This window comes from Arachis stenosperma, chromosome 1 (assembly GCF_014773155.1).
Source record: "Arachis stenosperma cultivar V10309 chromosome 1, arast.V10309.gnm1.PFL2, whole genome shotgun sequence".
NCBI classification, from domain to species: Eukaryota; Viridiplantae; Streptophyta; class Magnoliopsida; order Fabales; family Fabaceae; genus Arachis; species Arachis stenosperma.
The window spans coordinates 117,552,122-117,578,344 of NC_080377.1; the positions used below are offsets into that span (position 1 = coordinate 117,552,122).

Below are 26,223 nucleotides of genomic sequence, written 5' to 3' on the forward strand. Positions count from 1 at the left end.
AATAAGGTTAGTGGATGCCGCTGCTATTGGCATTAATGAGAAATGCGAGGCATAAGAAAAGGTTGTTTCTTGTCTCGTTTAGCATTTTCAAATAATGCTCTTATTAATTTGTACCTCAATGATCCACAAAAGTTGGTGATAATTTAGCATCACATGGATGAATCTGGATTCCGATTTAGAAAAGGGGGAACAACAGACAAAAATCTCAAGTACTGATTGTATTGTTCTTCGCTATGGGGGCAAACAAACAAATTAATTCATTTTATCATAACAATATTCCGTCCATATCTTTAATTATGTACTAAAAATAGACAAAAAAAATTATATACTAAAAACATTTTATATATTCATTCTTACTCATCAATTGCAATGAATTTAGGAAGAGGAGGAATGTTTAGGTTAGCCTCCTATTTCATCTGTTAAGAATATATTAAAACAGAATAAAGATAATCTTTAAATACATTATTAGTCCTTTAGCTTTCTACTATGATATTACATTAAGTTAAGTGACTAATTCACATAATTTCAACACAATCTTCTATCTTTGGATTTTATAAATTCATTATATTTTTATTTCCTCGTAATAATCTATTTTTATATAATTTTATAGAATTCTTTTGAATTTAAACTTTTAATATTCTCTATGATCTTACACTTTATTTTTATGTAGATTATAATACTATTACTTTCAATATTAATGTTATTTTTTTTAATAGGTATACATTTAATTAAAATATAATTTTTTTTCTTCTCCTTTCATACTCATCACTCATTCTTATATTTACTATATAAATCAATATTCACTTAACACATTTTCTTTATCTCCTCTCACATAATCTCATACCTCTTTCTCTTTCTCCTTCTTCCTTTCCATTCTTACTAATTTTTTGGGCAATTTGGTTGATGACCATAAATTTTATTTTTATATTTTTAATTAGCTAAACATATGTATTAGATGATTGTGTGATTGTATTCATCAATTTTTCTATTTTTTTGTGTAATTGTATTTATAAGTTATACAATATCTTTATCATCTATATATCATTTATTTTTTTTCAAAAATTTATATTTTTTAAATATCATTTAGTTGTAATAATATTTTTAAAAATACATATTATCATTATTCAAGAAAAATAAAATTAGAAAATTGAATGTCATGTTTAATTATCTAGATATTAATAATATTCATACTTGTATTTTATTTAATAGTTTTATCATTGTACCATAGTATTTAAATATAACCTCTAAAAAAGATTAAAAAATAAAAAAGTAATTATTTAAAAAATAAAAATAAAAAATAATTATATGAAATTAGGTGAATAAATTTTAATTTAATATTTTTATTCTTATAGTCTAATTTATATATAATTTTATTTTTATAATTATTAAATTTTGAATTAATTTTTATTTAAAATTGTCATTTATCATCAACCGTTATAAAATTTAAATTAATTTTGATATACTACTAAACAAAATTTTAAATTTTTTAATAAATTAAATTTAATTCATATTATTATTCAATTAATTATAAAATAACAGTTAAGCACAACAATTATTATCTATACTAAAATGGTATTTTTTATATATCTTTTTTTTAATAATAATGTTATCAATCATATATAAATTACCAAATTAAACAAATGTATTGTACAATATTTTATATATATTAATTTCTAAGTTTAATATTAATTTATATATAGTCTTTTTTGGTGACAATTTATATATAATCTAATATATATCTAAATAATATTATAATATTTATATTATATAATATAATTAATTTAACTCTATGCGTATTGCCTAGGTCTTAATCTAGTTAACATAATTTGTGTGTGCGAGAGAGAGGTGAAATATTTTGAAACTGAAGATTGCTTGAATAAATAACAAACTATAGACATAGACATCGGTACTGTAATCCAGATAATATAACATAAAATTCTTCATTAGAACTGAAAAAGAAAAAAATAATGACAACTAGAGAGATTAAAAAAATTGTTATATGTATGCTAAAAGTTAATTATTATATGTTTTATATATATATATATATATATATATATATATATATAATATATATATATATATATATATATTAATTCATATATTTTTTTAGTTAAATAATTAGTTACCATAATAGTTAAACCTGACATAACAGAATAATTAAATTTATTTATAGTAGTATAATAAAAAAAATATAAGATATTAAATACATATTTTTAATATACACATAGCACAATTGTAAGTATAATACCCACAACTAATTGGCGCTAGGATCACTCACTCATATAAATGACACTATCATATTTTTCATCTCTCAAACTCACTAACACTCATAAAACAAAGGAGAGAATTTTCACAAACATACCCATTTCATTATGGAACACACAATACACAAGGCATATGTGCCTTTATATAGGCAATGCTTCCTACTAAAATAATAATTTATGAATCACAAATCAATTTTGTAATGACTACCATTTTATGACTTGGCTTCATGAAAATTCTAATCTATGCAAGTTGATAGATTGCACAAGAAGTTTGTAGAATCTTGGTGATGAACCATGAACTTGTAACCAGTGGCGGAGCCACGTTTGTGGGAAGGGGGCAATGGCCCCTCCCAAACCTCCAAATTTTCAGTTTACTTTTCTTTTAATTTCTAATTTTTCTCTCATCTTAACTTATATTTTTCATGTTCGCTCCTCCCAAAAAAATTTCTAACTCCGCCCCTGCTTGTAACCACTTTGAATTCAAATTGAATTTTGTCTTTGACTTTTCTAAACTTTTGTTACTTGCATACCTCTTGATTTAATTTTCTAACATTTTAAAAAAAGAAAGAAACATACAAAAAATTTACTCTTTTAGGATTATTGTTATTGATTGGTGCCTTCCTTTTACTTTGCAAAGACAGACCGAAATGACAATATAGAAGATCTTAACAAACAATATTAAAGAAAAGGAGTTTAGATGACAAGGAAGGGGAAAGTATAGAAAAGAAATAATAAATGAATAAAAGAAGAAAAGGAGTGGGGAATGAAAAGAGTTTGCTTTATGGTACTAGAAGATAGGATAGGAATGCTTTGATGTTGTTGGTCAAAAAGAGAAATGAGGCTAGAAATGTTGTTACCTGACTTAGATAGTGAAATGTGAGGAGTAAATAAAACAGAAAATGAATCAAGTGTGAAGGTCCATTATGGTTTGTGGCAAATCAGAATGGTGCCTCAACTAGTCAACTTGTGCCTTCAACCTAAGTGCTGTACGGTCCTGCCCTCCATTACCTCAACTACACACTTCTTCTTCTTGGTCTCCCACTTCAACCTTCCTTTTCCTATCTTCAATATAATATTTTTCTTATATATATAATAAAAGTTTACTACGTTTTCATAATAACAAAAATGCTATTCGTATATAAAAATAAGTTATTAATGTATTTATGTATAAATATATGTGTGGTTTAATTTATTTTCAATATGTGTTTTATAATGATAACTAATTTTAGTGACTGATTTTGGTATAATTATAGCATAGTTGTAAAAAAGTATTAGATACTTTTATTAGGTAACTACTATATTTTTCAAAGTAAAGTCCCCTCTCCCCTTTTTTTTTCCCATTAAAAAAAATAGTGTTTTGTAAAGCAAGGGTATAAGGAAACATGGGCCTCGTTAAAGAAGTCCAACCAAAAATATGAACAATAACCATTACTATTACAAAGTGTTGTCTCAGTTCCAATACAATAATACTCTTTTTTAAATACCAAAAAACAAACAATAATACTCTTTTAATATTGAGCCTACTATGCAAAATGCAATCTTAGAATTCATTCCTGTTACATTTTATCATTCTTATTTATAATTGCCATACATTTTGATTCTTTATGAAAATATAATAATTAATATGTTAACATGTATTATAATGTCTAATTATTTAGCGATAACTATTCACATAAGCACATGTAAAAAACAATCATAAAGAAGAGTCACCAACAAGTTAAAAAGGCTGTGGATTGAGCATTGCAATCTCACATGTTTTCTTCATTACTTTCATGTTCTAAACGAAAATTTCTTAGGTACATCATATATAACCAATAATGATGCAGATTAAAGAGTACAAACCAAAAATATGAAGAAGCACAAGATTGCTTTTCTGTTTCATGTATAAAAATTACATCAAGTTATGGTCACTATATAAGTATATATACCACCCCACAAATAAAACCTCCATTTCATAATTCACAAAAATCTGAAAATCTGAAACCCTAGCTAATAGTCATCATCATCGTCTTCATTTCTGGTTCCAAAAAATCTCCTGAAAACTGCAGCAGCGGCACCAATCAACATAAACAAAAGTATTGTATCAAATCCACCTCCGATGCCTACGGCAACCGATGGACCTGGCGCAAAGAAAGAAAACGGAGACCATCCCCATCCACCATAGAACGGAATCCCGTAACCGTAACCGTAACCGCCCACTAGGGGAGGCGCCACCGGAGGATTCACATAGATATTCGTCCTGTCAATTCATATAATAATAATAATATTAAGAATTTGAAGCTTGATCTTAAGAACAGAATAGGAGAAGGATTGAATGAAGTTAACCTAGAATTTCTGTTGTTGATTCTTGGTGCGGAACGAGGAGCAGCAGACTTGAAGGCCTGACCACCGATTCTGCCACCAGTCTTGGCGGCTGAAGCATCGTTGACATTAACGGCGCCGAATGTTAAGATCCCGGCAGAGAGGGCAACCATTGCTAACTTTGCTAACTTATTATTCTCATTATTATTCTTCCTGCTTTTTCAATAACACAGTCAAATCCACATCAATAACTGAATTAAATGAAACAATAAATAAATAAATAAATACCTTGGAGTTGGAGGAGGGATTTGAAGAGATTTGGGAGTAAGAGTCCTGAAGGTAGAATTAGTATTAGTAGCTGGCTTGGTGAAGTTGAGAGGTAATGGAGTCAGGAAGCTTTGCTGCAATATGCTGCACATTTCTGCACACTCTTTCTTTCTTGTGTTTCCCTTTTTCTTTCTTTCTTTCAAGTTTCTACCATCTTCGCCCTGTTTAGTTTGTGGATATCAACTTACTTCCTCATCTACTTTCTGGTTCTCGTTTCTCCACGCGGCACACTTCCCCGCTCCTGACATGGCATCATTGAAGCCCAATTCTGGCCCATTCTTAAATGGGCCTGCACATTGGGTACATCATTTTATAGCAAAACGAAGCCTTGATACGCGTCCAAAAAAAAAAGGAAATTCATATATAATATAGCTGTGACTTCAAAATATTAAACTATACATATATTTGTACACAAATATATATAGACTGATTTTGATGATTAATTTTAATATAAAAATAATATTTTTAAATTTTTATTAAGAACTAATTCACTGTCAATTTAAAATTTATTTAAAAATTTATTGTTAATATATAAGACGAAAGTACGAATCCTCCAATATTTAGTTTAAGTAGATCATTCGGGAAATAGATCCTCTTTATTTTTTTTATCACTTGAGAGAATAAAGTGTAATCTCCCACCTTTAATTATATAAGTGGGACTAGAAATAAATGAGAGAGAATGCAATGAAGGGTGAGATTTTCTACGCCATTGGAGAGGATCCACTCCCAATCATTCGACATCTCGACAGATCTAAGTTGATTTATATTGAATTTATTTATTTGAATAAATATAGGTTTTATATCAAAGTCAAACAAAGTTTGTTTATATATATATAAAATGATAAAAATTTAGATACAGTTGACTTTACGTGAAATTAATAGTTAATAATTGTTAGATGAAAATTAATCAAATTATTTAACGGGTCTCATTTATTAACTTTACGTGAAGTGGATTGAGTTTCCACAGTATAAAATAGATTAGGCACATATCTCACTGAATTTAGTAAACTCTCCTAGATTTTCGTTTATTTCTAAAATCATAAGACGAGCTTCTCTAAATTTTAAGTAATAATATATTAATATTTTTTATTTTTGTTTCTGTTTTCATAAGCATCGATTATATTGTATGTAAAATAATATAAATAAATACATGTTTACTAATTTTGCAAATGATTAAGAAGAACATTACAGTAATTTGTTAAAAGAATCTAAATTAATTAGTTCTATGCGGCAAAACCATAGAAAATAAATATATATATCTTGAATTCAATTTGAAGTTTGAACATAAAGAAGAAGGAACAAGTAGAAATTAATTAACAAATAAATGAAGAAGCAGTTTGAGACTATGAGAGAGAAAGCAGGCATTGAAGAACATTGACCTGCATCTCCAAACAGCTTATATAACTCTCTAATTCTGTAACCATTTCTTCATCAACAATCTCTTCTCCTCCTGGTATCAGCTTTCTCAGGCTACTCAACTCACTCTTCATCTTCTCATCTTCATCTGATGATGTCTTTAAACTAGGGTTTGAAGAAGCCTTTTCAGTAGTGATGGTAGGTGCTTCGTCTTCATCTCTTTGAAGAAGCTTGAGTTTCAGACCATGGCTCCATGCAAAACCTTCAGCTGAGAAGGCCATAGCCATGTCCACTTCATACTTAACATTCTTGAAATCAGAGGAAGTGGTGGTGGTGTTCTGGTTCTTGATCTTGGTCAACGCTGGAATAAGATAGTTGACATAGTTTCTGGTGAATGCAGATTGTGCTACTTTCTTTGCTTCCACAGAATAAACACGTCTGCGTTTATTACCTCCTGCATTTCCCTCCATTACCGTTAATTAATTAATTAATTTTAATCCTGTTCTATTATCTGTTATAATAATGCTGCACTCATGAGATTGAGTGTAGCGAAAATTAAAGAAAGGATTAAAGAAGAGGAAGAAGAAACAGCGTAAAGGATTCTTGTTGGTTGCAGTGGAACGACATCGACATGTGTTATATATATATATATATATATATATATATATATTATATTATATATATCTATATATGTATATAAAATAGTAATATTAAAATAATGCTAAAAGAACAAAGCGAAGCAATGTGCAAATAAATAAAGAAGATAAAACGAAAAGGGCAAAGCAAAGTAATAATAATATAGAAGGATGTTACAGAACTAAAAGTAATAAATTTGTTGATTTTTTTAATATTATAATAATAATAGAAACTAGAACATTCAGTGATTATATATATATGAATATTTTTTATATAAAAATAATAATTCAAAATTATTAAATAATAATTTAATTAAATATATTAAATTATTTAAAATTTTTATTATATCTTTAAGTAAAGACAATTTCATACGGAGGAGAAGAATCGATGAAAGAAGCCATACTTTTGAATATAAGAAATGTTAAAAAATTATTAGAATTTATTATTTATTATTTTTTATTTTAAAAATATAAAATAAAATATGTTGTTAAATTATTAAATTAAAAAAATTAAAAATAATAACCAAAACTAAAATAATAAATCATGAAGCCCCTCTAACATTTCTTGTCAAACATACAGCAAGTGATTGCTGCATGAGGTTATTCAATTCAAGTTATAATTAATTAAGGCAAGAAGCTAATATATGAATATATTCCGTCTAAAGATAATAGGTAGAGATGTGAGAAATGAAGAAATATCTTTTTCTATTGGATGTAGCGTATAATATCCGTTAATGATGAGTGAGTGAGTGAGCAGTGAGAAAGGCAAAAGAAAAAAAGCACATGGAGTCACATGGTAGCTTTGCTTTTTCACAACTGCCCACAAAACAGAACGGACTCTCAGCATGTGCACTACACTACAAACACAACATTCATTCACTATACATAAAATAAATGCTCCTCACATGACTCACTCTTCCTTCTTTCCCCTCATTTCAAATCAACCAGCTCATCCCTCTCTTTAAAGTTCTTTTACTTTCCATTATTCTCTTTATCTTATCCGTTTCTTTGCCTCATATCATTACTCTTTCTTCCCTTTACCCGTTTACAAAAATATTTATGTTACTAGTGTTTTCAATATCTTATAATCCTAATTCCTAAAGCCACAATGGACAATCCTCACCAAATCATCAACCAACAATATATACATTTATTATATGTTACAAAATGTATATGGGACCAGCTACTAATTTGTCAGAAAAATTGAAGATAAATATACATTTGGGTGAGACACAAAATCCAACATATCATTTGTCTGCATTCTTGTGAGATGATGATTACAAACTAAAGCAATGATGAAAAATCTTGGAGCGGTGTAAACAAAGTCAAAATCTTGTCTTCATTAAGAAAAGCGAAAACAAAACGTTTCATCATCATAATCAGGTAACTAACTTGATAGTAAGAAGAAGAATAAGAATATATATATATAATACTTAAGCTAATCAAGAAGCTAAGAAAAAGTGTGAGCTGTGGGATTAGATTATTAGAATTTAGAAGTCTTCCGATTCTTTAATTTTAGAGGACCAATCCCGTACCACTTAATGCCAACCACGTTTTCAACATTTATAAGATAGAGTACTTACTTATTATAAATCTCACAATTAAAGCATATTTTTATTTCTTGAGATATTTATTATTAAAAAAAATTCTATGTGTTTCAAAAATATTAATATTTTAATAATTAAAAAAAAGTAAATTCTATTATACCCCCTCTAAAATAAAACATAAATTGTTCCTTGTGATATATATATATATATATATATATATATTAAAAGTGATTCACTAGATGAGTTCTATAAAGTGAAAGAGATCTTTACGAATACAATTGATACACCTGAAGGTAGAGAAAAGTTTGGCTCTCCTATGGTCCATAATAATAGAAGACATAAAGACATTTAGAAAGATTATTTAGATCTTCAAGTCATAAACACAGTTAAAGACATTGTTATTAATGATGTCAAATACAAGTTTCAAGAAATGGTAAATTCGGATCCTCATGATGAGGTTAAAGACATTGTTGTCGATGAAGTGGAGATAAGTTGAATTCAATTGCAGACAATAGGATTTGCAAGATGAGATGACAATTATGCACAATAATTTAATCACTTTCAGGAGACAAAAGCGGATGGAGGAAGCGTAGTGGGTGTAAGCTGAGGTTGGGAAAGAGTTGCGTCAATGTAGCAGAAATTCTCCGATAGCACAAAATGTTGTCACGCGTGTAACGAGGTGAATACATACTTGCATTTTGTTGATGGTGGGTTTATGAGTTTATCGCAAAGAAATTTTTCTAGTGGTGACAGCCACCACCACGACCACCACCATAAACTGGTGATACTAAACTAAATTTAAATAATCACAAGAGAGAGAAAGAAAAATAAAGAATATATACCTAATTGTTATGATTAATATTTAATTTAATTGTAATTATAAACACTGTATATATCATAAGAAGTAATTTATCCTTTATTTTAGAGAAGATACTGTAGTATTCACTTTTAAAAAATATTAAATAACTATCAAAATTTATTATTTTTTATTATTAGTTAATTATTAATATTTAAAAATATGAAACAAAATATGTTAAATTACTATACTGAAAAAATTGATGGTCTTAATATTTTTCTATTCGTTGTACATATGATAAGCTTCTTTTATATATTATTATTGAACACAGTTCACATAGCTTGTGACTCTCATGGTTTGTAGTAATAATATTCAGATTTGTATACTATAATGAAAAATCTATTTGATCACATAGAATAGACATACATTATGATTGTACATTTACTTTTTGTTTGTTCTCGCAGTAGTGTGTAATAATTCATTAATTTGCACAGGATAGGGTCTCTTATTATACAGAAATAGCCATGCATGTCAATATTGAAGGGCAAGCGTGCAATTATCATTGTCAGGTGTCGTCGATATTAATTGAATCTTGGACTTGGAGTATATTATGTATGGATCGGAATGAATAGTGTTAAAGAATACCAACAATGACTATTATTTTGAGAAAAATAGTTACAGGATACGATTGGATTTTGAGGGGCACCACATAGGGATTTTGGTTATTATGCAGTTGGATTTTGTAGTTTAGCTTAATTTGTTGGTGGTGTGACGTGTAACAGTGCCAATATTCGTATATTACCCCAAAAATATCATCATTTCAATTTTCAATATTTTGTGTATTTATTTTTAAAAAATAAAAAAATGCTTAAAGAAAAACGATAGGCGTTCATTGTTCCACACTTCCACGGCCTTCATTATTTCTGCATCACAATTCAGATAGCTGTCCGTACGGATTCCAACTCTTTTCATTTTTGATATTTGATTTTTGGTGGATGACATTTGAGAACGACAATCCCCAGGTTATGCTTTGTCACACTAGCTGATGCTCATGTGATGATGAGAGGCCACAAAACTAGGTTTATTAATATGTTTTGCTATGCTTACTTTTGATTTGGTATGTAATCAATGATTTCACATGAACCTAATTATTTATATTCATGTGATTATAATTAGGAACTACTTAGATAAAGACGTTTAAAACGTCTTTTTTTAAAGATATTTTTTAATAATTAAAATTTAATACATATAATCAATTAAATCGTATTATTTTTATCAAAATTAGACTAGACAAATTGATTTGACCGAAAAAATAGTGAATCAAATTTTGAATTGATCTAAATTAATATTATATTTTATAGAAAATGACTACAATATCCTATTATAAAAAATGACTAAAATACTTGTATTATATATATTAATTTTAAGAATCCTAAATTTTAGTCTTTTATTTTTCTATCGTAGTAGGATTATGATTTAGAATTTTCAAAATTAATATATAATAAGAGTATTTTAATCATTCTCTATAATAAAGGTATTGTAGTCATTTTTTATAAAAATAATAATATTAATTTAGACCAATTCAAAATTTGATTCACCATTTTTTTTGTTAAATCAATTTGTCTAGTCTAATTTTGACAAAAATAACATAATTTAATCGATTATATATATTAAATTTTAATTACCGAAAAACATCTTTAAAAAAAGATATTTTAAACATCTTTATATGAATAGCTCCCTTATAATTATATATACATGTTGTGTATTTTGGGTGAGAAATATTGAATAATCATTAAAATTTATTATTTTTATCATTAATTAATTATTAATATTTAAAATTATAAAATAATATATGTTATTTAATTATTAAACAAAAAAATTAGATTGAATTAATAGTTAACTAATAACAAAAAAAATAATAAATTCTGCTAGATTTTAACATTTCTTTTTTTGTGTTGCATCACGAAAACATGCTTGATTGCTTGCTTGTCAAAAGTCAAAACTATAGTCAAAATTGTTCATAAATCATAAATGATATCACATGTTGAGTTTGATTTTTGCTCATAGGTAAAGTTCAACCAAAACGTTGAATCTTATTTTTCTCTAATAACATTGAGGAGGAATTATATTGATGTATTTTTTAAATTTAAAAGATTAAATTATAACAATTAAAAAATTAAAGATTAAATTAATATAATTTGTTAATTTCAAAAATTAAAATAGAATTTAACTCATTCAGTTCAACAAATAAGTGGGTGTTTTTTTTAATTAATTAAAAAATATTATTTATATAAAAAATATTCTTAATATACCTATATAAAAATATAGTTGTTTTTATAATTAATTGTTAAATATTTATTAGTTGTTAAGAAAATATTGACACGAACTTAGCCATTATTTTTTATTTTAATAACATATTATGATTAATATTTTTGCATAAATATTTACTGTAACTATAATTAATTTATTTATAACTCTATTTTTTTACTTGAAATGAAATGTATAATAGAAAAGGTACAATATCATATGTCAATTATTTTTTTAATGAAGTTAGAATAATATTATGTTGTCGATAAATTTTCATTAATTTTTTAATATAAAATTTATTATAAATTTGACATATTACTATTACAGTTATATATATTATTTTTTTAGGTTTTTTTATGATTTAATAATATTATAAATTTTAAACTGTTTTATTTATATTTTATTTTAAATTGGTTATTATATAACGACGCTAATAATGTTATATTAAACTCAAAAAATTATATTATTTTCAGAGGCGGAACCAGGTATAAGGAAAGGGGGCAACGGTCCCCCTAATTTTAATTTTTTACATGTAAATTATATTTAAATTTCAGTTTAGCTCCCCCTTAAAATTTTATTTTAGTCTTATTTTATTGTGTAAATATTTTTTGCCCCCCTCTAATATTTTATCTAATTCCGCCCCTGATTATTTTTAATTTAACATGCCAAAATTAAAATATAAACTCATATATTGCACGAATTTAACACTAATAATTAAAAAAAAAATTATTGTAAATGGTAACCTGTGAATTTGCCTGGGCTAGATATCCTAGACTAGTTGACTCGTGCTGATTATCATTGATTTACTTTTAGCTCCAATCGCGTAAAGAAATTTTCAATGTCATTAAAAAATTAAAAATTAAAAATCATTGAATAGTTGAGATTTTTATCCTAAAAATAAAATAAAAAAAACAATAAATCCTTTGTTCCTTCTCAAATCCTCAAATGTATAAGACCAACCCAGTACGTTCTGACAAGTGACAACCCAGTTGTTTATGTGTTTCTGGAGCACTCCATTTTTCTCCCTTTTATTATATTCTAATAATTTGTATGGACAACACCAACAACATGGTTGAATTTGTCTGTCCAACGGTTACCATGATGATACGAAAAAGTTTAGAAGGCCAGTAACTTTATTTAATTTTTACCAGCATGTAATCAGCATTCAGCAGAGAAATGCGAGTTATTGGATGAAATTTTATACCAATTTCACACCATTAAATCATTATTAATGGTTATTTAATGACTACCAATCACAAAAATTACTGACTCCTACCATTACTCTTGATGATACCAATTTAAATGTTCTAGTTCTTCTAAGATAGCAATTTCTGCGTCCCTGAATGATATAAATTGAGAAGTATCTCTACCAAAGAATTCATGTGTAACCGAATCACAACGTAGTCATCGTTATGAACAACAGAGGCACCACTGTTGCATTGGATAGCGCCGTTCCCTTCAAGAACCAGCGATGGAGCACCTGTATCAATCCCTTCTGCGCCGGGTCTGTTCTTCGGTATTTGAACCCGACCCTCCGCTAATCCATCCTCCCAACCAGCAGACAGGTTTTTTTTTTTTTTTTGAGACCAACCCACCGCAGCCTGCTTATTCTCTCTAAGAATTGGGTGTTTTTGAAATAGGCCCAATAAAGATCTCTTGTTTTTATTGTTCCGCACTTCTATGATGAGCCTTGTATCATAAAAAATCTTATATTTAATTCTCCTTTATTCAAAGGGAGATTTTATGGTGCTAACAAAAAAATAACAAAAAAAATCAACATAACAGGTTGTATTTTTATGTATCCATTGTTGAGGATTGGAGGTTAATTTTTTTTTAAAATGAAAAAAATATTAAATTAAAGTAATTATTTATTAAATCATTGTAATAAATTCATTATATTAATCTAATTTTTAATACATTTTAAATTTATTTAAATAATAGTTTATTATAATAATAAAAATTTTGAGAAATTTTTTTAAATAAATAAATTAAATATTTTATTTATCAAAATATATTATTGTAAGAATATTTATTAATTTATGTAATATTACTTATTCTATTTATAATAAAAATAAGATATATATACATATATTTTCGTTTAAACTATAAACAAGATAAATAAAATAATATAAAGAAAATATTAAAAAAAGTCTATTAATGTCTGAAATAATAATAATAAGTATAAAATTAATTAAAATAATAAATATTTGATATTTTTTATTAAAGAATTATTAAAACATAAAATTTAGATGAGTTATATAAATCAATTTTATTTTTTAAAATGATTTAAAATAAACTATAAACACTATCTTTTTAGTTATCCAATAGTCTATCATAAAAACTAAATAGATATATATAAGTATTTCATTCACACTTTAAATAAAATTGACTAAAAAATTTTTAATACATATTTAGTTTACATCTTAAGTACCACAAAAAAATATGAATATACGAGAAATTAATACTTTGTTCTAAGCTATTGATTTTGCATAAACAGAGGTTTATAGAAAATTAATTTTGTTCATGATGGTGCCACGGATGTAGCCATCCCAAGCGTGTATTTGAATTAACGTTTGTAAACAGAGGTTTATAGAAAATTAATTTTATAAAATTGATTTTAATTAGAAATGAGTTGGTAATTTGATATTAAAGTGGTTTATGTTTAGTAATTTTAATTTAAAATAAGTTATAATAAATTAAATATTATTTAAATTACATTATTTAAAATCACTTTTAGATGAAAATTTATAAAAAATAACATAAATTTAAATAATTATTTTATGTTATTCTATAATTTTATTTTAAATATTTAAAAAAATTTTAATATTTTTTAGGACTTTTAGTATTTTTTAATACTTTAATAGAATTAACAGAATCTTAATACAAAACAAAAAATATTTCATACAAAAAACTAACAATAACAATAAAATAAATACTAATAATAATAATAATAATAATAACAACAATATTTAATAATATTTTTTTGTACTCTCCGTACTTTTTTAGTACTCTTTAATTTAATTTTTTTATTTTAAAATAATTATGCTTCCAATTTTGTTACTAATACATAATACATGAGGACAATATACTATGATGATTTTTTCAAAAAGCACGGTAGAATTTCATTCCTAGCACCATAGTGGTTTTTTTTGTTAAACTTATACTATTTGTATTCGTATTTCCTATTCAGACATTTGCGTGTTTCAATTTTTTTTCTTTTTAAAAGGAAAAAGTATGTTTAGGGATGGGATGAATTCCTAAAATTCACGTCATGAATTGTGTTTTCACAAAATCAGCACCAACTAAATATCTTTCACCACATAGAATTTCACTTTCTGAAGTAAAGGGATCATACAATTTCATTTCCTAAAAGTAATAAAGTTTCACTTCTTATGTTACTGATTTTCTAAAATACTAATTCTTTGTGGATTATGATCTCAGAAATCAGCTCATTATTTTTTAGGGTTTTTTTCTAAAACTCTTCTCAAGAGCATTTTATACTTAATTATACTATATTTATTTATTATTTTCCATTACAACAAAAAAACTGTAATATAATATTTTTTAGTATTCTCAATATTTTTTAATAATATTTATTAATTTTTAATATTCTTAATATTCTTTTTAATAACAATAATAGTATTCTTTTTTATAATATTTTTTTAGTATTTTCAATATTTTTAGTACTCTTTATTTTTTTATTTTAAAATAAATATGCTTCCAATTTTGTTACTAATACATACGAACAATATATGATGATGATTTTTTTGAAAAGTAGCATAGAGTTTCACTTCCTAGGATGTTACTATTTTTTCGGAGTACTAATTATTTACGTTATAATGGAAGAAGTACTTGAAGCTGGTGCACTTGCTAGAGAATGTGCTTACAAAATTCTAGACACTTATCTTAACCCCTGAAATCTAAGTAACAATAATTGTTATTTTTCTTTTTAAATTTTTAATAGCAAAAATGCTAGAAGCTAATTAATAATATACTTTAGGAATGTATGGAATTAAAGTGTAAATTTGAAAAACCATGCAAAATAATGAGCTCAGAATCAAGTAAGGCACTGAACAACCATTAAAACAATGACGGCCCCTTTCGCCTGCTCATGATCCACCTCCTCCACCTGCTAATGATCCACCGGATGATGTTGATGGTCCTGCTAATGATCCTGCTGATGATCCACCGGATGGTGCTGATGGTGCTGATAGTCCACCTGACTTTGTTGATGGTCCTGCTGATGATCCTGCTGATGATCTACCGGATGACAGCTCTTTTGAGAATTCGGCTGATGGTGTTGACGCCGAGTTCGGATGGAAGCAGTTCTGATAGTGATATACGTAGCACCATTGCATCAATACTAGAAGAAATCACCGCTCCACCGTGGCATCATAGCCCCTCTTGTGGTGGACATTACTGCCGCTGCTACTATTACTAATAATAATAATAATAAAAAAAAGTTGAAATAATAAGTTGAAAATATTGATATAAAATTTATATCAGTTACCAGAATGTCGATCTAGCATAGTGTCATAACATGGTGGAGTACATCAGGAATACATAAAGAGTACATTTTTTCACATGAAAATTTTTTTCATTGACTTTAAATACTTTAAAAATTTGATTAATATATGAGTTTGTTTATGTTTTTGAGTTTATTGTGTAAATTTCATTAACGAATCACATAAATTATAGGTATGTTATGTGTTTACGTATGTACTGCACTATCAAGGATAAACAAAGATTTTGAACTTTTGTTACAAATGGCTGACTATGAATTCTTATAGGACTACATACTTGTATTTATTGAATTCAATTCCAGGATAAGCACTCATTATTTTGCAGGTTGCTCCACTTGTTCCAATTCAACCTACAAAGTCAAAGAAGTTACCCCAAAGAGAAGATCTCCTCAACGCTCAACCCAATGCAGGGAGCAAGTTTTAGGATAGCAGCAAGATTGGCAGGGGTCATGAGTTTTGTCCCTACGCCAAGCTTTATACCTCCAAGAAAGAAGTGATGAGAAGCTTTCTATTTTGTAGTATTTAATTATGTTAAATTTGGGTTCATCTTAATGATTGTATTTTTGGATTAGTTTATGTACAAGTCAGAAATAGTAAAATTGATATAGAATGTTTAAGTCTGGATTTGAATAAGTCGTTTTATTTTGAATGATTTTAATATTTTGTATAATGATAATACTGGATAGACATCAATGCTGATGACTATTATAACTGTTTGTGCTTGTATCGCCTTATTATCAATTTGAAAATGAAACTTGTCTATTAGTTACTATAATCATTTATCTTAAATTAAGTGTTATTTTTAATTGCAACTTGATATGTGTACGTTGAAAAATGTGATAATATTTAACATTACCATGTTAGCCAAATTGAAATTGAAACTTGCATATTAGTTATTATAATAATTTATGTTCAATTAGGTGCTATTTTTTTACTGTAATTTCATACCACTACATTGCAAAAATTGATAATATTCAACATTACTATATTAGCCAACTTGAAAATAAAACTGGCAAAAAGTGATATTTAACATATCTATTGCATTCAAGTCAATTTCAACTGTATAATCAGGAATAATTTTACATGATTTATTTTTCTTCAACTAAACCGTAATCAATACACAAAACCACAATCGAAAACACAAACAAACTTAAAACACAGTTTCATATTTTTAAAATCCAACATCAGCTTCCAAATCCCTAATTGTCCGGCTTAAATTCATTTTTCAATGGCCAACATCTCTTGCAGAATCAACTCTCCCAACAATGGCTTCATCCTCATCATCTGCCCATACGAAAGTCCGCACCATCTCTTTTTTGCAATCTGCAATGATATTAGGAAAAAAATTAACATAAAAAATAATTAATAAGAAAGTTCTAATAAACTCCCATGATTCAACAACTCACATTGTAGTTTGGGCAACCAAAAAAGGTCGCTTAGGATTTACATCTATACTAGACCAACGAAAAACAGAGCGCATCCGCATCCACATCAAGGAAGCTTTCCTGCTCTGATGCGATTGGTGGTCCCCGCCCACGTTCCATGTGAACGTGACCTACTTGAGCTTCCTGAACCTTGATTACTGCTCTCAATCATTCATCCCAATCATTCCTATGAAGACGATGATGAATTATCAGTTTAGGAGTTTTGGGTCATTGTCTAGGAATTTATTTCAATCGTAGGGGCTAGATTGAGATATAAAATTCTATCTCCAAGTCATATAACTTAGCAATCCTACTCAACATTTAACAGGCCATGTGTAGTTCACTGTGTCATGACACTGTGCTAGATCAGCATTACAAATTTGGAGGTTTTAATTGGGACTAACTAAATTGTAGGGATCATTTTGAGCCTCAAACCAAATTTCAAGGGCCAAATTAAAATTTAACTCAGGCTAGAAATCTAGAACAATTACCATGTAAATAAAATGTTTGAATTGTATAAGCCGTCCAATAAATATAGCTAAAATAACTTGTGAGATAGAAACACCTAAAATATCCGGTCCGAAAACTAATTTCGAGTTAGCCACATCTTCATTTCACGAAACGGGCGAGAAAGGATTCATGTACCGACCTCTCCATGACTCTTCTCAAAGAGCGGTAGCATGGTTTGCTACCCTCGTCCTTTTCAGAAGTAGTTATTCACTAATCAGATTTTATATTTTGATTTAGTCTGAATTCAGATTATTTCTTTTGATAGGTAAGAAATAAGAAATTAAAGCCAGACTAAACAAATGAATTTTGCATGATGGTGGATAGATGGATAGGAGCTAAGAATAACAGTTCTTCTCCAATCTGAAGAAAAAGAATCCCAATATTGACACATTTATGATTTCTCTTATAATAGCCACCTAAATAGGACATACAGTTGAAGCGAACAACAGATAATTGACCAAAAGCACCCTAAACCATATGAAATCAAGGACTGAATCTAAAACTACTTTGCCCTTGTCATCGAATAAAAAAAGAAGACAAATAAAAACACCCACCCAATCTCAGATTAAAAAGGTAAACAACAGTAACCATTTAAAAAAAAAAAAGTTACGTCTTCTTCTCTTCTCTTTGTTGTAGGTATGCCATTGAATTGAACTCTATCTACAATTTTGGAGTGTTGTTCAGACAGTATAGTGCTGTTGGATTGTATCAATGTCCAAACCTTTTAGCTTCACCACTGACTCAACATGTCCCTTTAGTGTGTGAAGCTCACGAAGCCTGTAAAACATAGGTGAAATTATAAAGAAAATTTTCATGTAATTGTATGCAAACAAAAACCAAAATGAAACAAGCATTAAAAGTGCCTCATGAGTATGCATGCAAAAGTATTCAGTAAAGGGTGAGGTTGCTAACCTTGCAACTTCGGCTCTTCTCTTGGCTTGCTCGGCAATCTCGGAGAGTTCCCTATAACTATTCTTCTCATTGAAGATGCCGGAAGTATCCGGTGGTTGAAGACCATGCAGAGTCCTCTGAGCAAGAGCCCACTGAGCTTCCCTCTCTTCCTTACCATAGTCTTTCTTGGTGGTGAAGGCAGTCTGCCATGCACATTTTTTAGACAAGAGTTCAAAATCTACTCTTGGAAATTCTCATTTCAACATTGCACAAAGAGGAATAACTGAATGAGCAAAGAAAATACCTTATTTTCTAGCAGATTTACCCAAGCCTTGCCGCTCAAGATGTAGCGGATGGCGAACTTCATGAAGTCCAGAGGAATATAGAAGACAACACTGTAGAGCCAGATGACTCCAGCCCAACCCCAACCAATTCCTTTCACCTTTGCGAATCCCCAATCCGCATATACTGCTATGATTGTAGCAATCTGCAAAGACAATATGCAACAAGCTAGAAATGTTATTCCCTAGAAAGAAACGAGTTACATTCTATTTGGATCAGCATCACACTTACCAGCTGAGCAATAATAAAAGCAGAGACCAATAACAATCCGGGGCGTTCAACGAAAGACCAGCTGCGTGAACGAGTTACAAAGATCAAAGCCTGGCTAACAATACTGACTTGTAGATATAGGGCAGACATCATTTCATCATGACTAAGGTGTCTAACTCCAAATTTGTCCTGAAAAATATAATCATGGGGGCTATAAGTTTGGTTCAAAATAGAACTCTAACAAGATAAATGCTGGAATATATGGCAGTTATATATTTCTTACAGGGAAGAAGCTAGTTTCTTTCATTGCCCAGAAGAATATGACAGTCATCAATGCCAAGTAACTTCCAAGAACAGTCCCAGTGGCGAATATTTCTTGCAGTTTCCAGCTGTCAGGCAAGGGAGATGGCTTCACACGATCCTTCGAAATTGTCATTATTGTTCCTAATAGTATGAAAATGAATGGGTTTAGATCTCCAGTGTCAATAAGCATAGGCATTAATAGAATTCAAGTCTATTTCGAAAGGAATATCTAGTTGAAGCTTTACCATCATTTAGAATGGCAATGATCAAAACCATGAAAGGCGAGAAGTCGAACTTCCAGATAAGTGCAATGAGCATGAAGCCAAACTGCATTCAGAAAATAAGAGAACAGAAATTGATTAATATTCATTCAATCCTTTTCATAATGAAATACATATGGTAATAACATTACTATCCACTTACCACTATACGGATGGTGATAGATACTGCATAGATCTGAAATGCAAAGAAAATAAAACAAATTAAATCAATTTATATAAAGCAAGAGCAAAGGAGATTATGTTAATTAAGAAATAAGAGAGCAGCCAACCGTATAGTTCTTCATTCTTTGGAAAATAGCTCTGCTGGTTAAGACTGCACTAACAATAACACTCAATCCTGGTTCAGTCAAGACAATATCAGAAGCACTTCTTGCAGCATCAGTGGCATCAGCAACAGCAATTCCAATATCAGCCTTCTTCAAAGCAGGAGCATCATTGACACCATCTCCGGTCATTCCACAAATGTGTTTCCTCTCTTGTAACTTTTTGACAATTTCATATTTGTGCTCTGTATGTATATAGATAGGAGTTGATAAGTACATATCTCAAAAAGAAGGAAATGGAAAATTTTAACGAAATGGTAAAGTGTGAACCTGGAAATACTCCAGCAAATCCATCAGCCTTCTCAATCAGCTCTTCCACTGGAAGTGCAGCAATACTTGCATCCTTGTCTTGACCAAGTAAGGAAGCAGACGGATACATATTTGTTCCCATCCCAAGCCTCCGGCCGGTCTCCTTAGCAATGGCAAGTTGATCACCAGTAATCATCTTGACATTTACGCCGAGGTTAAGAGCTTGTCGGATAGTCTCAGCACTATCATGTCTTGGGGGATCAAATAGTGGCAACAAACCAACAAACTGCCATGGACCACCGGCACTTTCCTTTGTTCTCTCTGGAACTTCCTGCAGAAGTTGCACCAAGGGGATTAGCAAAAGAGAATGCAAAACCTCAGAACCTAGTTAAAATTAAACATGAAGATCATATATGGCCTAACCTGTCTAGCAACAGCGAGCGAACGAAGCCCTCTGTCTGCAAACTTGTCAATAATAGCATGGCACCTTTTCTTAGCATCTTCCCTAAGGTTACACAAGGCAATGATCTGTATACCAAGAAAATTAGATCAGCATCAATGGAGCTACTGCCTACTGGTAATAATTGACAAATCTCCCTAAGTGTGAACAATGAGATTACCTGCTCAGGAGCACCTTTGCTTGCCCTGTGCCAATTTCCATCAGAATCGATGTAAGTCAAAGCTGTTCTCTTGTCAACTGGATTGAATGGCAAGAAATGCACCTCTCTTATCCCAGCCCTTGCCTGCAGAAGGAATAGATTTGTTAAAATATTATATAAGCATTGACATCAACATTTTCTTTCTAACAAGGAACTCAATGGTATTGATACCAGTCACAACTCACAAACCTCTTTTGGGTCGGCAAGCATTCCAACAATGGCAGCATCTATTGCATCCTGGTTTTCAGTCCTGGAAGCCCTTGCAGCAAGAAGGATAACATGTTCCTTGTCCACACCCTTTGCAAAAACCTCAATCAAGTTCCTGTCAACGCTCAGCTTGTTCAGGGTGAGTGTCCCAGTCTTGTCACTGCAGAGGACATCCATGCCGGCCATTTCTTCAATGGCAGTCATACGCTTGGTGATAGCACCCTGCTGAGAGAGCCTGTGAGAGCCAATGGCCATTGTGACAGACAACACAGTTGGCATAGCAATGGGGATTCCACCAATCAAGAGGACCAACAGGTTGTCAATTCCATCTCTATATTTGCGATGCTGAATAGGGTACATGACTATGATCTCAGCCAACATACCAACAGCAATGGAACATATGCAGAAGTTTCCAATTGCTGTGAGAACCTTCTGAAAGTGTCCAACTTGGTTGGTGCTATCCACAAGGTGTGCTGCCTTGCCAAAGAATGTGTGGACACCAGTTGCAATGACGACGGCTTCAATTTCACCTTGTTTACAAGTTGAGCCAGAGAAAACCTCATCCCCTGGATTCTTGGTGACTGGAAGGGACTCTCCGGTAAGAGCGGATTGATCGATCTTTAAAGGATCACCCTCAAGAAGACGAGCATCAGCAGGAACGATATCACCTAGTTTGATGCTAATGATGTCTCCAGGGACCAGAATTGCTGCTTCTTCCTCAGACCATTTTCCACCTCTAAGGACCTGCAACCACATTGCATTTAGAGTTCATAATCATTTATATTTATTTTTCAACAATTGAGATGTAAAAGCTCTCCTTTTCATGAGTATGGTTAGTTTAAATAGACACATTAACTAAACGTATCTGTCGGAGTACAAATTCAATAAGCATGAAAGTATTTGAATTGATTACCTTAGTCTTGGGAGCAAGTCCAGCCATAAGAGCAGCAGCAGCATTTCCAGCATTGTTTTCTTCAATGAAACTGATGGTGGAGTTAATAAACAACAAGCAAATGATACCAACGAAATCTTGCCAATCCGGAGGCTTGCTATCACCATTTGCAAGTGCAATAGCCATGATAGCTGCAGCTTCCATGACCCATGACAGGGGATTCCACATGAACCCAAGAAACTTGAGGAGTTTGCTTTCCTACATACAACATTGAAATTTGCTTCCATCAGCAAATGCACTTAGCAACTGTGTGTTAGAAAAGCATTACTTTAGGCAAATGTATCATAAGGAAGGAACCTTCTTCTCTTCTAGCTTGTTTGGGCCAAATATTTGAAGCCGATTGGCTCCTTCGTCCGATGACAAACCTTCTCTCGAACATTTCAGTTGCTGGAACACTTCCTCAATAGGAATACGCTCCTGTAATGATTATAAGCGAACAAGTGATGTTATAAAATTGGATTGGATTCCTTAAACAGATACCCTGCATATGCATGTCCCCCTCCTCAACAAATAATGCTACATTCTTAGTCACTTCAAGATTCATGATTATACATCCATAATTGCATACTCTAGTTTTTAATATACATGCATAACATGATAGCTTTAAGCTTTCTATTTACTTATATCAACCCTTACTTATTGGTACATAGGCATGTGTCAGTATGTCACGTTTTAATGATAATGAATAAGATGTGAATAGATGAGAAAATGTATTTGGCTGTGAAGACGGTGTTATGAACGAAGAATTGAAAGCGTTGACTATAGAGCACCCTAAACTATTACTGTGTTAGTGTCAGACGAGACAGAGCAACGGTCCCTGGCCTCCACGTGAAAAAGTGCCTCCAAAGCTTGCACCACTAAGGACCTGTTTGGTTTACATTTTACTTCACCACACCTTGAATCAATTACCCTATTCCCTAGATCTCACGAATAATTAACACAGTCCATAATTAACCCACTAGTACGAATTTAATATATTGAGAATTAAGAGAATTGTATAATATAGGAGTTTTAAAGGGCAAAGTGGAGAAATAAAAAATAACGGGAAAATCAGTGAATAAAATAAATAAATAAATAAATATAGAAAAAGCTGTGGTCCCTGACTGGGACTGAGGGGCGTTAAATAAAGAGTTAATAATAAAGATGGTGGGAGGGGCGGCCAGACAAGAGGAAAAGGTGAAAGTACCACGGAAAAGTACTTTTAAAATTCCTGAAAACCAAACAAGGCGCAGACACAGAAAGAGACAGACGAAAAATAATCTTCACAGCTTGGACGAATGAGAAAATTTGATTCGTATTCAAAACCGTATACTTTCTGTCCCCTCATCGATCCAAACAAAAGGAAAGAGCACAACTACTCCATCTATCTCTACGGTTATGGACTCTTGCTTTTGGAATCAACGCTCGCTTAGCTTTCACACCGTATGTATGTATGTATTTGCCTACGACCTACGTACGTCAGCTCTACAACTCTTATACGGATGCAGATCGGAGCGAGGAAAATAATAATCGTTAAGAAATCTCAAGTTCTCGGAGACTTGCGTTGAAACTTGAAATTTTCAAAAGCACATAGCAGTAACAGAATTTGCAGAGAAAAAGAAAATGCAGAAAATAAAATGAGAGAGTATGTGAAGGAAAGAATATATGAATATACCAAATCAACAGTCTCGTTCTTGATCTCCTCTAGGGTGATTGCCGCCATTGAAGGAAGGAATTGGAAGAAGCAAAATTAAAGGAGGATTGTGAGCTAACCCAGAATGCAAAGGACTCTATATATATACGCTGGTGAGTGGTGAGTGGCGAATGCAAATTGCGAATGCGAAGCCCCAACGGGTGTGTGTTTCTCTCTCCTCTATACCGGTGACTTGTCGGTTGCGGTTTCCTGGTTGACGCTGATGGGGTCCCACACCTTTTGACTCTCTTTTAGTTCATTACCTCACATGAGTTGTGAGTTGTGACTTCAGGTCACTAGGGTTTTCCTTAGTTATAACTTGTACTACTTGTATTCGTATTTCTTATTTAGACTTTTTTTTGTATTTCAGTTTTTCTCTTTTCAAAAAGGAAAAATCTTTTTAGAACAAAATTAAATGTTTATATAGTTTATTTTTACTGCTTTCTCCCCCAAATGATTGTAATTTTATGTTCTACATTTATGTCCTGGGATTTGTTACTATATATTAATATATAATCAATTTACCATATTATCATTATTATCTTATCATAATGGAATGTTGAAAAGTTTTAAAATTCTTGTGAATCTCACGAAATAAATGAAAATATCTATGAGATTTTAAAACTATATTTCTACAATTAACACAATCACTCTTTAGTCTACTATTTTTAAAGATAAGATTTTATTAGATTTTGTTTATTAAATTTTAAGATACCAATATTATACTTGAAGAAAAAAACTAATGCAATATTATATGGATTGAATATATGTCATATATTTCTAACATTTTAACTAGATTTGATCTCTTTTCTTTTTATACATTATTTATGTTTTGATTCATTTTAAAATTTTAGATGTGAACATATTATGCATATCGGTGGACAAAATAAGCGGGACAAACAAATCTGAAAACACGCTAACAGGTAGAGAACCTCGAAGCCTCCCTCATTCTTTTTCATTTTTGTTCATAAAAATTATATGATTATTATGAGGGAAAAAAAAAAGGAAAAAGACTTTAAGTACGTGAGCCCCACAATAATATGATTAAAAAAGAACATTAAAAGCAATATCAATAGGAATAGGAATAGGATTTAGGAACTTTGGGCTGAGAATTCAGGTTCCAATAAAAATCGACAAATTTTCATATAAGAAATGTTTATATTTTAAAATGTTTTCGAAATTATAGATATAGTTAGCAATAAAGCCCCAGAAATTCTGATGAAAATTGCCTGCGGGTGTTCTCGGTTTTGCCGGTTGCTCAATTTTGCATTTCTTCCACACCGTTGATCTTTCCAACGTCTGCGATTGACTAATACTAGGGATCACATGTGGTCAAGCTCACGGTTAGCCTCCCCTTCGGCGGCTTCATTCCCCACTCCCTTTGGTGCCAAACCCGGTCAAAGCAAACCCTAATACTTACAAATCACGTACTAATACTTACCCTTTTTGACTTTGACACAAATCTTTAACTAACCCTTTCTCTAATTCCTTTAATTTGGGAGTTTGCTTCTTTTACTATTAATTATTATTATAATAATTAATAAATATTAAATAAAATAAATTTTAATTATTTTTTTTATTAAACATTTTCGAATATATATACACCAAAAATCGAGTTAATATTTCGATTGGACCTTAAAGTTATATTTGTTTATTAATTTGATATCTACAGTTTTAATTTATTCAATTTAGTCTTTTAATTTGAGATTCATAACTCATTTCACGGTTAATCTTTGACTTTATTTTTTATCACAGAATGGTTAATAATATTCAAAAATAGACTAACGACTATCACGTTGGACTTTTTAATTACTAATTAATGTGACAATTGACCTCAATTTTTTACTTAAAAAGTCTTTAAAACTTTTATGTAAAATTTGGATTAGGATTTTAAAAGCTTCAAAAAGAAAATATAGAAGTGAAAAAATTTCAATTATCAAATCAAATGATCATTAGAAAGTCTAACTCTAACTCGTAAATGCTAGTCCATTTCAATACATTGTTCATGATTTTATGACAAAAATAAGGTCAGATATCAACGTTAATTATAAATACTAAGTTGAAAAACTAAATGGAATGAATCCACATTTTATTTGTAACTAAATTAGAGTATAAATATAATTTCAGAGATTAATATGAATATT

General features: G+C 30.0%; 3 protein-coding genes across 3 annotated transcripts; all 3 read right to left on the reverse strand.

The window, feature by feature from the left end:
- Positions 1–4,112: 4,112 nt before the first annotated feature.
- LOC130961697 (uncharacterized) lies at positions 4,113–5,085 on the reverse strand. The gene is made up of 3 exons (XM_057887682.1): positions 4,854–5,085; positions 4,590–4,778; positions 4,113–4,503 (listed from the first exon to the last, which is right to left on the reverse strand). The coding sequence occupies exons 1-3, from the start codon at positions 4,982–4,984 to the stop codon at positions 4,254–4,256; spliced, it is 570 nt and encodes a 189-aa protein (XP_057743665.1). The 5' UTR covers positions 4,985–5,085; the 3' UTR covers positions 4,113–4,253.
- Positions 5,086–6,159: 1,074 nt separating this feature from the next.
- Positions 6,160–6,828, reverse strand: LOC130949223 (transcription factor bHLH146-like). The gene has a single exon (XM_057878205.1). The coding sequence runs from the start codon at positions 6,716–6,718 to the stop codon at positions 6,236–6,238; it is 483 nt and encodes a 160-aa protein (XP_057734188.1). The 5' UTR covers positions 6,719–6,828; the 3' UTR covers positions 6,160–6,235.
- An 11,523-nt stretch (positions 6,829–18,351) lies between these two features.
- LOC130967685 (plasma membrane ATPase 4) lies at positions 18,352–24,170 on the reverse strand. Its single transcript, XM_057892660.1, has 15 exons — positions 24,062–24,170; positions 22,705–22,824; positions 22,369–22,605; positions 21,438–22,199; positions 21,210–21,332; positions 21,013–21,117; positions 20,611–20,920; positions 20,287–20,525; positions 20,160–20,192; positions 19,982–20,063; positions 19,717–19,877; positions 19,455–19,622; positions 19,186–19,368; positions 18,903–19,084; positions 18,352–18,767 (listed from the first exon to the last, which is right to left on the reverse strand). The coding sequence occupies exons 1-15, from the start codon at positions 24,107–24,109 to the stop codon at positions 18,671–18,673; spliced, it is 2,850 nt and encodes a 949-aa protein (XP_057748643.1). The 5' UTR covers positions 24,110–24,170; the 3' UTR covers positions 18,352–18,670.
- Positions 24,171–26,223: the final 2,053 nt, after the last annotated feature.

Bases quoted from the DNA above. Each gene is read 5' to 3' on its own strand.
- LOC130961697 (XM_057887682.1), bottom strand. From the start codon at position 4,984: ATGTGCAGCATATTGCAGCAAAGCTTCCTGACTCCATTACCTCTCAAC. The intron at 4,779-4,853 runs GTATTTATTTAT...TTGAAAAAGCAG, and splicing joins ATCCCTCCTCCAACTCCAAG to GAAGAATAATAATGAGAATA. The intron at 4,504-4,589 runs GTTAACTTCATT...ATGAATTGACAG, and splicing joins ATCAACAACAGAAATTCTAG to GACGAATATCTATGTGAATC.
- LOC130949223 (XM_057878205.1), bottom strand. From the start codon at position 6,718: ATGGAGGGAAATGCAGGAGGTAATAAACGCAGACGTGTTTATTCTGTG.
- LOC130967685 (XM_057892660.1), bottom strand. From the start codon at position 24,109: ATGGCGGCAATCACCCTAGAGGAGATCAAGAACGAGACTGTTGATTTG. The intron at 22,606-22,704 runs GTTCCTTCCTTA...TGTTGTATGTAG, and splicing joins ACAAGCTAGAAGAGAAGAAG to GAAAGCAAACTCCTCAAGTT. The intron at 22,200-22,368 runs GTAATCAATTCA...ATGTGGTTGCAG, and splicing joins GACTTGCTCCCAAGACTAAG to GTCCTTAGAGGTGGAAAATG.